The 12,909-nt window shown below is 34.4% G+C and overlaps 1 protein-coding gene across 2 annotated transcripts in view; it reads left to right on the top strand.

Moving 5' to 3' along the window:
- Positions 1 to 12,909, top strand: part of tonsl (tonsoku-like, DNA repair protein) — a 63,362-nt gene that overhangs the window by 15,061 nt on the left and 35,392 nt on the right. For both annotated transcript variants that reach the window (XR_015512535.1, NM_001111148.1), the window contains 11 exon segments: positions 2,674 to 2,826; positions 2,899 to 3,024; positions 3,904 to 4,102; positions 5,740 to 5,795; positions 5,879 to 5,968; positions 6,904 to 6,976; positions 7,244 to 7,407; positions 7,841 to 7,964; positions 9,962 to 10,188; positions 11,585 to 12,050; positions 12,791 to 12,909. The exon segment at positions 12,791 to 12,909 is cut by the window's right edge and continues 72 nt beyond it. Coding sequence is in view for 1 of the 2 variants with exons in the window: in NM_001111148.1 (NP_001104618.1) it covers positions 2,674 to 2,826; positions 2,899 to 3,024; positions 3,904 to 4,102; positions 5,740 to 5,795; positions 5,879 to 5,968; positions 6,904 to 6,976; positions 7,244 to 7,407; positions 7,841 to 7,964; positions 9,962 to 10,188; positions 11,585 to 12,050; positions 12,791 to 12,909 (1,797 nt within the window). In the remaining variant the exon portion in view is untranslated.

Consider the following 12,909-nt stretch of genomic DNA (forward strand, 5'->3'; position numbering starts at 1 on the left):
TTTTTTATGTATATGTGTGTATAACATGATAAATATGTATAATACACACACACACACTATTATGTTAAAACATAACCTGACATAACATAACATGTTAATCACAATCAATCTTTGCCCAGTACTACTACTACTACTAATAATAATACTTAATTCTTAGGAATCAAATCAGCATTTATTAGAATTTCTGAAGGATCATGAAACACTCACAACTGTAGACTTTATGCTGAAACATTTCAGCTTTGCATCACAGCAATAAATCACATGTGAAATTGTATAAAAATAAAAAATAGGTTTAATTTAACTTTTTTTTTTTTTTACTGTATTTGTACATAAAATGCGTTAAATAAAGTAGCATTGGTGTGCCAAAAAATGAATTGATTGTATTTACTAAATATTATATTAATAGTAATAATAAAAATAGCAATAAAATAATTTAATATTCCAAAATATAGTTCCCACTCCTCTTAAAGTACTTAATAGTACTTGAATTTCAGACACAGGGATTCAAGGCCTGGAAAGTACTTAAAAACAAACACAGGTACTTGAAAGTGCTTGAATTCAATTTAAATTTAACTTGTCTATGGTTATATTTCAACAACTGTACTTAATTATCAAAAGAAGAACTGAAATTCTTTAAATTAAATATCTTACATTTAAATCTTGTCCAGTAACACTGACAAATAAAGCACACTTTATCAATATTTGAATATGAGCAGCATTGAAGTCAACATATTTTATTAAAGTTCTTTGAACATGACTTTTTGGTCAATTTTTGAAAATGACACTTTTTAATGTAAATATTAAGTGTAAGTGAAATGTTTAGTAGGGGCGACACGGTGGCTCAGTTCTTGCCTCATAGCAAGAGGGTCGCCTCCGGGTGCTCCGGTTTCCCCCACAATCCAAAGACATGTGTTATAGGTAAATTGAATTAACTAAACTGGCCGTAGTGTATGAGTGTGTATGGATGTTTCCCAGTACTGGGTTGTGGCTAGAAGGGCATCCGCTTTATAAAACATATGCTGGATAAGTTGGGGGTTCATTCCGCTGTGGTGAAACCTGATGTATAAAGGGACTAAGCCGAAGGAAAATAAATGAATGAAATAATAAGTAAGAACTCTTATGGCGCTACATACGCTAGGTTATGAATTAAGGCTGCACAATATTAGAAAGAAATGACATTGCAATATTTTGTTTTTCTGCGATATATATTGTGATATGTATACACACTACCGGTCAAAATTCTGGGGTCAGTCTGATTTTTTAATGTTTTAAAATAAGCTTCTCCTGCTCACAAAGGCTGATTTTATTTAATCACAAATCCAGTAAAAATTGTGAAATGTTATTGCACTATAAAATAACTGTTCAAAAGTAGTTAATAATTTAATTTAATAGTTTATTCTAGTCATTTCAAAGATGAATTTTCAGCTTCATTACTCCAGTCTTCAGAGTCGCATAATATTAATTGTTGTTGTTATTATTATTGGTAATAGTAATAAAAGCAATAATGACTGGACTAATAATTTCACTTGAAAATACATTATAATAAGTAATAAATAAATATTTAATCAGTATTTAAAAATTAACAATATTTTTTATTTAATAAATTTCGACTTGATGGACAGAATAATTTTTTAAAATTTTAATTTAGGAATGATTTGTTTAGGGGAGTGCATCTCCATAACATGTACAAAATTATAAAAATATATATCAAATAAATTAAAGCACAGATGAGAGAACAGAACAAAAATGAATAAAATAAATTAACAGCGCTTTATGGTTTTCAGTGGATTCTAACAGTACTGAGGTACAGAAATGTAATTATTAAATATAAAATAACACTGTATAGTCTTCATTGTATAAATAAACACAATTAATCTTTGTTAACCCTTTCAAGGCAGGTGTTGCAGATTTGCAACAGTTAAAAATTAAGTACCTTATTAATCCAGATACATATTTTATGAGTTTTTTTACTCAGAAGTACCACTGCAGGACTTATTTGTCCATTTGCAACAAACAGTTTACCCACTTGCTCACCAGATGACACACACAAAAAAAAAGTTTCTTGGAGTACCACATGACAAAGTGACTTGGAAACATGACCTACTCAATGAGGATTTGAGATATTGGATTTGGATCCCATATTGTTTTTGTTGTTGTTCTGCCACCGAAAAGTGTTACATTGTTCGAAAAGTTGTACATAAAAAATTATTTTTCATATCATATTCAGTCGTCGTCAGTGTCTAATTACCACACTGAGCCAATGTTGCAAATCTGCAACATCCCAGAACGCCTTGCATGTGAAGGTCTCTCTAAAAAAAGTCAGGATCACGCCATATGATAATTTTCCCCAAATATCAGATTTTTCCTGTTTCTAAAAATTAATTTGAGCCTGAAAGGGTTAAAGTGGCATACTTGATAATTTCTTGTGTTTAAAGGGTTTAAATTCACTTGAAATGGCTGCGATGTGACCATTGCAGATCCACACATTGCGATAATGATGCTAAAACGATATATTATTCAGCCATAGTATGAATTACAAAAGTGCTTGAAGTCCTTAAAAGTCCTTGAATCTGCTGTTCATGAAAGTGTGGGAACCCTGAAATACGTATTGAAGTCATGTATCATATATTGTGAGTATATTTAAAGTTCTCTGCTCATGTGTTTTTGTATTAGCTGGCGTGTGCAGAGGCTTTAGCCAAGCCTGCTCGTGAGTTAGCCGTCATTCATGTTTCTCTGGCGGCCACTTACACAGATCTACGACAGCATCACAGGGCCGTGGAGCATTACAGACAAGAATTACAGCTGAGGAAGGGAAACCCTAAAGAGGTAACAAACCCTGTTACACCCTCACATGCTGCTGAATCCTCCACTACAGTGTCTTCTGTTTGTGCGTTTCAGGAGTGTGAGACGTGGTTGAACATGGCTGTTTGTCAGGAGGAGATGTGCCAGTCTATGGAGACCCTCGATCACTGTTTTGCTTCTGCTCTGAACTGCGCTGAGAAATCAGGACTAAATAAACTACAGGTTTGTTAAAGTCAGTATGAACGAGACGTTGCTGAGACTTTTATTTCGGTGTGTTGATGTGCTCCTAACTGAAACGGAATATTGAGTAGGGGGCGGGGTCTTTCTTTTGCGCATCATTGCCTCATAGCAAACTAATGGTGAAAGGGGCGTGGTTATAAATGTTGTGTCTGAAGCTGTCAAACTGACGTCATCAGTGAATGATCGCCACTTAAAATGCTGAAGATAATGCCCAGACTTTGACTGAAGATTACTTTGTAAAGTTTATTTATAAACTAATTTCGAGAGAATCACCTGCTTATGATTGACCACAGCTGGTCCCGCATTAGCTAACACATGAATCACCAATCAGATGAATCCTACCACATTATAAATAACCAGAATTTTTTACCTTAGTTATCTTTGTCTAGAAGAATCCCCCCCTTCCACCCCTACTCCTCCTACCTATTCTTAGATAGGACGGCATGGCGGCTTATTGGTTAGCACTGTTGCCTCACAGCAAGAACGTCACTGGTTCAAGTCCTTATTAGACTAGTAGACGTTTCTGTGGGGAGTTCGCTTGTTCCCCCTATGGCTTTCCCCCACAGTCCAAACACATGCGTTATAGGTGAATTGGATGAACTAAATTGGGCGTAGTGTATAAATGTGTGTGAGAATGTATGGGTGTTTCTCAGTACTGGGTTGCAGCTGGAAGGGTATTCGTTGTGTAAAACATATGCTGGAATACTTGGTGGTTTATTCCGCTGTGGCGACCCCTGATAAATAAGGTGCTAAGCCGTAGGAAAATGAATATTTTATTTTTTTATGCAGTCGTTCAAGTCTTAATGGAGTTTTGCGTAAGACAGAGTTTGCTAAATGAATGTGAATGTGGTGTGTTTTCAGAGGCGTGTGTTAAGAGTGTGGCTTCAGGCCCAGCGGCGCTGCGGATCCTCCCAGTGTGACGACACTGAGGCCCGGCTGATGGAGCTCTGTGAGCGGGACGGACTGTCGCTGGACCAAAGTGAGGATGAGGATGAGGAGGATGAGGTGGACAACAGCGAACCACTGGAGGACAGTGACATCCAGTACTCCGAGTCGGATGGTAATATATACACACACACACACACACACACACACACACACACAAACACACGCATCACACTAAGAGCTTGCAGAATGACAATACAGACAACAATTAGTAATATTTCTCAGCAGCATAATTGTTTTTAAAGTATTTAATTATAGCTTTAAGTTTTTCTTTTTAATTTAGGTTCATTTAATGATTTTTTTTTGTTTTGTATCTAATTTCATTTGTTTTATTTATTTCAGGATTAATATAATATTTTTATAAGTTATTATAATACTTTTTTTAATTCTAAAGAAGTATGTAATTATATTAAAAATAAGAATAGATTGAAATAAATATATAAATGTATTCGAAATCAAATATTATATATATATTTTTTATAATTTTGTCTTCATATATAAACACATAAGTGTCATGGCACATATAATATATTATGATATTATAAAATCTTGCTAATATTATATTAATATTCTCTGATTTTCTGATTCATTGATATTTGCCACTGCTACTCGAGTGATATTGCATTTATACAACAGTTTGACGGCATAATCGTATATAGAAAAAAGTAAATCAAACACGGAGAGTTCTAAAAATCCTTTTGTATTAGGAACTGCTTTCTTCCGCCATTTATTCACATCTGCAGCTGACGTCAGAACAGCAGAAGCCGTTACTAATTCACCAATGTCACTTTAGAGTTAGTATTTGAATGCTTCTCTAGCGTAATGTCTAAAGTGATGACAAAACAGGTGATTTTGCTCACATTTTAAGATTATAAGGCTGATATGCGAGTCCCATCTCACACTCAATACACTACAATTATATGATATAAATACAGCACTACAACATAGAAAAGAGAGAGATTGACTTCGAATATCACTTACCAGTATAATAATGATTTCATCAGCTGTAGTTATGCTGTTTTAATCTTCTATGGGCTTATTATGCAGTCCTGTCGCCATCTTGTGGATGAAAACTCCAACTGTCTTTGGTCTGCTCAGTATGTCAAGCTAATGGCCACTGATGCGCTGTCTCTCAGAAATTATAAATGTTTAAATATAGGCACTATCCTTATAAATAAACTGCATAGTTGCAATCTAAACAATTGCATTCTCGTCTACAAAAGCCTCAAAAGCACATTATGTTGTCCAATAGCTGTAATATTTGTCAAATTGTAGAGTGTCCTCTGCTTGTGTCTGTATGTGGGCGGAGTAATACACAAGGGTGAAGGGTTAAGAGGCTGGACGAGTGCTGTTACTGGCAGAATATTGCACGGCTATCAGCCAATCAGATTCAAAAACAAGACAGAACTGTTGTATAAACTATATATTATATTATATTATATTATATTATAATGTAATATATTATTTTATAATATAATTTAGTATAATATAATATAGAATAAATCAAATATATTAGTTTATTGTATGCTTAAGTATAATAGCTGTTATATAAGTATAAAAATAGTAATAGTACACTTCTAAGTATTTTTCTTATAATTAAGAAAATGTACATAATGTGGTATTTTAATGATGAAATTTCGTCATTTAATGAGATTTGCTGGTCCATTTTATTTTAAATTAAAAGATACATAATCATGCGTGTGACTAGGATGTTGTATTCTGTCTGAGTGAGTGAATGCTCTGTTTGTGCAGATGAGGATCTGGAAGGTTATGATAAGATGGTCACAGGCAGGAGGAAGACTCAGAGGGTAAGACATGTGCTTCATGTTGTGCTTCATCATTCTCTGTGTTGTTATTTGGTCATCTTCTTTGTTTGATGTTGTCTGCGCAGTGGAACAGACGGAATGAGAAGGGTGAGACTGTCCTCCACAGGGCCTGTATAGAGGGAAACCTAAAGCAGGTTCAGTACCTCATTGAACAGGTGAGCTTGACTTTTACCCCAAGGTATGCGTTTCTATTACAAATTTGTGCTACTATTTTGCTACTACAAAAAAACTATTTTGAAAATGATCCAATCGAGTATTTATGTGAATTAAACTCATTCTCTTATATATTAAGGCCCAATTCTCCTTTTTTACCACTACCCCTTCCCTTTCAAGTTCATCCTTGAGAAATGGGACTCTACTATAACACCCGCACACGTGATCGTATGTTGTCACAAGCTCTTATATGACATTGACGATGGAAACTGCTGTAGTTATTCCAGTTGTGTTATTTTTTGCTATTTATTTTCAAGAAATCACAGAAGGCAACAATAATGGGTTATTATGATGATATAATGTGCCAATAAGCTCTAGCTATACTGTGTATTTACACCGTGGCCATATTCATCTATGTAAACACAGGAAAACAACATTAACATTATAAGTAACTTATATCATTATACCAAACACTGAATAAAAGGTAATTTGTGGCATAGAAGGAACATTTAGTATCACTAGTTTTTGTACGTTTATAGTGGGAATTGATCTGACTTACTTCATCGAAAACAATGACGGTGCCCTTGGCCTAAAATAAATGTGTTTTTTTTTTATAACGTAAATATGTCATGTTTTTTTTCTACATATTTCATAATGAGGCATCATTTACATTTATATTAAACTATACATGTTTTGATACCCAGGGTTCCCTTTAAAAAATGGTTTCGTCACTGGCAGATTATTTAGCTTGTTTAAAGTTGAAACTCGCTTTTTTTTTTAACAAAACAAACTTTCACTTTTGTTAAAAATGGTGCATGATTTTTATTTATTTTTTAAAATTTGGACAAGAAACAATACTTTATTAGCTCTTTAAGGAAGTTTTTGATTGATGTTTATACTCTTCAGGTGATGTATTAAGTGTCATGTTCCTTGACAGGGTCACCCGGTTAACGTAAGGGATTACTGCGGTTGGACTCCTCTACATGAATCCTGTAACTACGGCCATCAAGGTACTGCAGTTTAACCTTTTTTTCTTGAAATCTCCAAGACATGCGTATCTCCTCAGTGAGACTGAAATCTGTAATTATTTGGAATATTATATAATTTTATTAATTTAGTGATAAAAAAAAATGTCTTCATTATAAACTCTTAAATTTTTTGTTGTATTTTAAAATTTTGTCTTAATATATAAAAGCATAGGAAATGTCATGGTACTTGACATAATATAGTTTAATCGTGTGTAGGGTATAATAGAGGCTGAAATCTGTTTCTTTCAGAGATCGTAGCATTCCTGCTGGACCGCGGAGCAAATGTAAATGACCCTGGGGGTCGAGAGTGTGGAGGAATCACACCTTTGCATGACACGCTAAACTGCGGACACTTCAGTGTTGCTCGACTGCTGGTGCTGAGAGGAGCGTCAGTCACTGTTCGCAATAGCAAGGTAAGATATAAAGTCAAAATTCTTATTACGTCGCAATTCCAAGTTCTAAAGTCAAAATTCTCAGTTATAATGTAAAAAAAATCCAAGTTATATAGGAATTCAGAGTTATACCGTCGCAATTCCAAGTTCTAAAGTTGGAATTCCGAGTTATAACGTCGCAATTTCAAGTTGTAAAGTCAGAATTCCGAGTTATAACGTCGCAATTACAAGTTGTAAAGTCAGAATTCTGAGTTAAAATGTCGCAATTTCACATTCTAAAGTCGTAATTTTAAGTTATAATGTTGCAAATCCAAGGTCTAAAGTCAGAATTCTCAGTTATAACGGCGCATTTCCAAGTTCTGAAGTCAGAATTCTGAGCTGAAATAAATATTTGAATTTCCCTTCTTTCTTTGCTGATTGTCTTTGGTGTGTCTAACGTGAGCTCTGTGTATAGGGTCACACTCCTCTGGACACTCTCCGTCAGTGGTTTAAGACTTACAGTGGACAGCTGGATCCAGAGACCAAGCAGGAGTGTTTGGAGACTGAGAAGCTCATCAAGAGAGCTCTGTCTGGAGACGGTGAGCACACAAAACGGTTATGTATTATGACATCTTGCTTACATATTTTAAATGTATTTGAAAATTAATTTTCTCTTGTTTAGAACCAAAATCTGATAAGTTGTTAATGCTTCCAGATTTAAAAGAGTACCCCAACAATGGCTAAAGCCACACAAATTAGAGGGTCTATTAAATGCCATAACATATTTTTGGCCGATAAATTTTCAATAATCTAATATAATATAATATTAGAACTATGTTGCTTTCAGTTTGTCATTGTTGTTCAACGTAGTTTCACAAAGATTCAGCTACTCGGGTATTCAGCTATAATATATCGTAAATCAGAAAATCAGAAAAGTGTTCGGGAGCTACATTCACATACACTTTCACGACATGCTTGACCCAAAATTGAAGGCCTAATTTGTTAACATAAGTTTATTTAACGCAACTAATCTTAGGTAAGGTTATTGTCTCAGTTAATGCCTAACAACGTGTTAAAACAGTTATAATTTAATAATTTTAATAAATAAATACATTTAATAGCTACAAAATTTTTTTGTCGTATTTTTAAAAATAATAACTTTTTTTCACTGTTGATTTTAATTTATTAACTAACATTTACTAATGAGACTTTATTGTAAAGGGCTACCTATTGTACTTGCAATTGAAATTAGTGAAACATGTATTTACTCTGAACGTGTATATAAATAAAACAATATGGCAAGTAATATAAGTTTTGTTTGTTGTTATAACTGTTAAAGTTGCTTTTTTTGTTCTTTAGGTCAATATTGTGTGCTAATACTGCAATATAAAGACTTCAGCAGTTAATCAAAACAAGAACATTTGATACAGCTATAAGCCTAGGGATGATGCTAATAATCTTAAATTTGTCAGATCTTTATGCTAACTAGATTGTAGAATATTTAAAGGGAACCTATTATGAACCTGTTTACAAGATGTAAAATAAGTCTCTGATGTCTCTAAAGTATGTATGTGAAGTTTCAGCTCAAAATATCACGCAAATAATATTTTATAACTCTTTGAAACTGACCCTTTTAGGCCGCTTTGGTGGTCGCTTTAAATTCGAATGAGACTGTGCTCTTTTCAAAAGAGGGCGGAGCTACAAATGCCTGTATCAGCATAGTGGCAGATTCAGACATTTAGTGTTTTCTCTGTGCAAAACTGAAAGTGTTAAAGAAGTGTCTCAAAATAAGGTAGTCTGGTTACTACTATGTTCATTTGTGCATCCTAAAACTCCACATTTAGAATGCCTTAGTCACTGATATTATCTTCAGCAGGTGAAACTATAATGGCAGACGGCTGCATCTCACTCAGGGCTATTTATGCTAATGAGGGAGAGATTGTCACTAATGGGCAGGGCTTTCCCCCTCTGATGAAGGTCAATCAAAGTGTTTCTGCAGGCTGTTTTTATTAAGTGAAATTTCTGCCATGAATCTCTATCCGTGCGCATGCTAATATGTTCACCTAATCTCCTGCGTCATTAACTACATGGTGCAGGTGATTGGTTGCTGTCACCTCGGCAGCAAATGAACTGGCACCTTATCAGTTTAAATGCTCCACATCGTTTTTCACTGTTATGCTGCTTCTCGTTTTTGGAGACCCTCCTCCACCCCAGCTCCACCTGTGTTTAGATCTGCTATGGGGATTACATATATATTATGTTTGCAGCAGCAGCATGTTATTTTCTCAGACGGTATGTCTGTGTAGTAGCAGGTCTCGGTACCTGCTCTGCTATAATAATCAAAGCAGCAGCAGCGTAGCAGGTCTATACCGCCAAGACCAACAACATCAACATTGCCATATACATATGCATTACCAAACTAAATCCAGAGTGTTCATCAAAGAAGTCTGACTATGAAAAAACAGAATTCATTTTTACCATTAGAAGCTGTTTATATTCACAGACTGTTGCCACACAACTGTGCTTAAACCCCTTATTAAAGTGATTTTTGCATAATAGGTCCCCTTTAAAGCATCCTTGTCTTATTCTCCTGTAGTCTCAGTTGTGTGTGCGGCTCCACGGCAGCAGAAGGAGCTTCAGGACAGTCAGCTGTTTGATGCGGAGTATTCAGAGCCCCTGCTGCGAGAGTCACCACCATCACCTCCACCAATCACACGTCCCGCTGCAACCGTCCCGACTTCTAAAGACTCGGCACCCAAACACAGAAGCACATCTGCTTCAACCCGTCGGCCACGGGGAATGGAAGTAGATGTTCTGTATGGGGTAAGGTTGATTTTCTAAAACATTTTTTTTCTAAAATTATATATTTAAATATGCAAATGAGGCATTATCAAATTAGATATGAACTTATTTGCATAAGTTGAATAATGAGCAGAAATATGAACACTGAATAACCAAAATTGTCTTTTTACTGATAGGATTTTATATACAGTATAAATAAAGACTGGAACCTTAGAATCTAACAAAAGAGCAGTCCAAAAATGAGTACACACAAATTAGCATGCTGGAGAAAATATTAAATAAAATGTTAATAAACAGGAAAAATCAAGAGAAGCACAAAAAAATGTTGAAATTGTGTAGTTTAAATTTCTTTTTGCTGTAACTTATTTAAATTTAAATATATTATCTTTCTATTTTTAAAGACATTAGGTGTCCAAACTCTTTTATATAATATATAATTACCTGCAATTTTCTGGAAAGGTCTGTATATGTAAACAGGCCCTTTTTGAAACTACCAGTAAATTTTCCGGAAAGCGAAGTTGTAACATTACCAGTAATTTGCCGGAATGCTGCTCTGTGTAAACGCTGAAGGAAGAAGGAAAAAGCGCGTGCACGTCTAGAACATGCTGACGTGAGACGTCTACTTTAGCCAATCAGAACAGTCAGACGCATTCACGTCGGTGCGGTTTATGAAAATAAAAGCCTTTGAATATTTTTTCAGACACATTTAGCTGCTAGATGTTAGTCAGATGACGTTTATAAGTTCCTTCTTAAAGCCTACGGTGTAAATAATTATCGAAAAGATGCTCATAATAAGCTGTTGTTTGTTTACCTTCAAGCTCTACTTCCTTCAGTTGCTTGATGCGTCGCGTGTGCCCGTGAAGCAGCCTGTGAGCGCCAGCACACACACACATCATGTACATCTCGACATGTGAAAGTGTTCCTCTATATTTTCATCGAAGTTGTTCACAATACTGATCTATCCACAGAGTTTGTAATGTAGTCAAATGTTTACAAATACAAGCGCAGCCGTTTAGAGCTCATTTCTGGTTAATGATGTGAGAATTTACCAGTATTTTGGAATGAATGTGTGAGTGGTCTTTTCTGGAAAAATTTTTAAACGTCCTGTGTGAACGGTGCTTTTTTTTTAAGCTTCCAGTAAAGTTGTTCTGGAAATTTTCACGGTATCACTGTATAAAAGGGGCTAATGTTTACTATGAAAGTCAATGGTTGTAGCTTTCCAGCATTTTCAAAATATGTACCTTTGTGTAAAACAAATCTAACTGGATTTGAACAAGTGAAGGATGAGTAAATGATGACAAAATGTTCATTTTGGGGTGAACTATCCCTTTAAAAACCAGGGGCACAAATGTATGAAGTGTAATCAAATATTTACCTCATCTGTTAATATAATTTTATAATGTTGTTACTGTTTTAGGATGATAGCAGTTCTTCGGATAATCCCGACTCAGATTGTTCACTCAGTCCTCTGCGTCCTGTTCGGTCGAGACCGCGTTCCCCACCTGCACAGTCTCCACAAGAGGTCCCATCCAGTCAGGAATTGCCCTCTGAATATGGGATCAAAGAAACAACAGTACCCCCGCAGTCAAAATCCGGCAGACTGGAGTACCAGAAGGCCATGCAGAACCTGGGCAGTGCCAAGTCCCGCCTCTTCTCTCAGAGCCTATCAGACCCAGCCTTTACCAGCACGCCAGCGGTGTCGGCCAATAGCAGAGCAGCGCTGGTTCCAGAGGACCAGTATCTGGCAGATGATTGGCTGGAGGATGACCTAATTGATATGCAACCCAAGAAAAAGCGCAGAGTTTCTGAGCACAACGCGACAAGAGAAACCACATCCAGAAGCCAAAATAGTTCCTCCACAATTGCAGAAGTTCCTCCTAGAGGTGTGTAAATAATATGAAATGAGATGGTATTGTATTGTATTGTATTGTATGGTATTGTATTGTATGATATATTATATTATATTATATTATATTATATTATATTATATTATATTATATTATATTATATTATATTATATTGTATTGTATGATATTATATTACAATATATTATATTATATTACAATGTATTATATTATTTTATATTATATTATATCATATTGTATTGTATTGTATGATATTATATTACAATATATTTTATTATATTATGTTACAATATATTATATTATATTATATTATTTTTATTTATATTATATTATATTACAATATATTATATTATTTTATGTTATATTATATTATATCATATTGTATTGTATGATATTATATTACAATATATTATATTATATTACAATACATTATATTATATTATTTTATATTATATTATATTATATTATATCATATTGTATTGTATGATATTATATTATATTATTTTATATTATATTATATTATTTTATATTATATTATATTATATTATATTATATTATATTATATTATATTATATTATATAACAAATTATCAATAAACTGATATTATTGACACACAATTGTTTTATCGCACTTTAATTTCCTGATGTTCTGCAATCTCTTTATAACAATCACAGTATCGGATTAATGTTTTATTATTTACCATGTCATTGTTTGTAATAACGCTCCGCTAACATCTACTCATATTTCTGTGCTTGCAGTTCAGAGTTGCTCCAGCAGGGGAAGCCTGTCTCTGAAGAAGGGCAGTAATAAGCCTCGGCAGGTGAAGATGAATCAGCTGCCCGGGATGGTGATGTTAGGCAGGAGGGAAGTGAGCAGG

The sequence above is a fragment of the Danio rerio genome, chromosome 17 (genome assembly GCF_052040795.2).
Source record: "Danio rerio strain M-AB ecotype USA chromosome 17, GRCz13ab, whole genome shotgun sequence".
In the NCBI taxonomy this organism is placed as follows: Eukaryota; Metazoa; Chordata; class Actinopteri; order Cypriniformes; family Danionidae; genus Danio; species Danio rerio.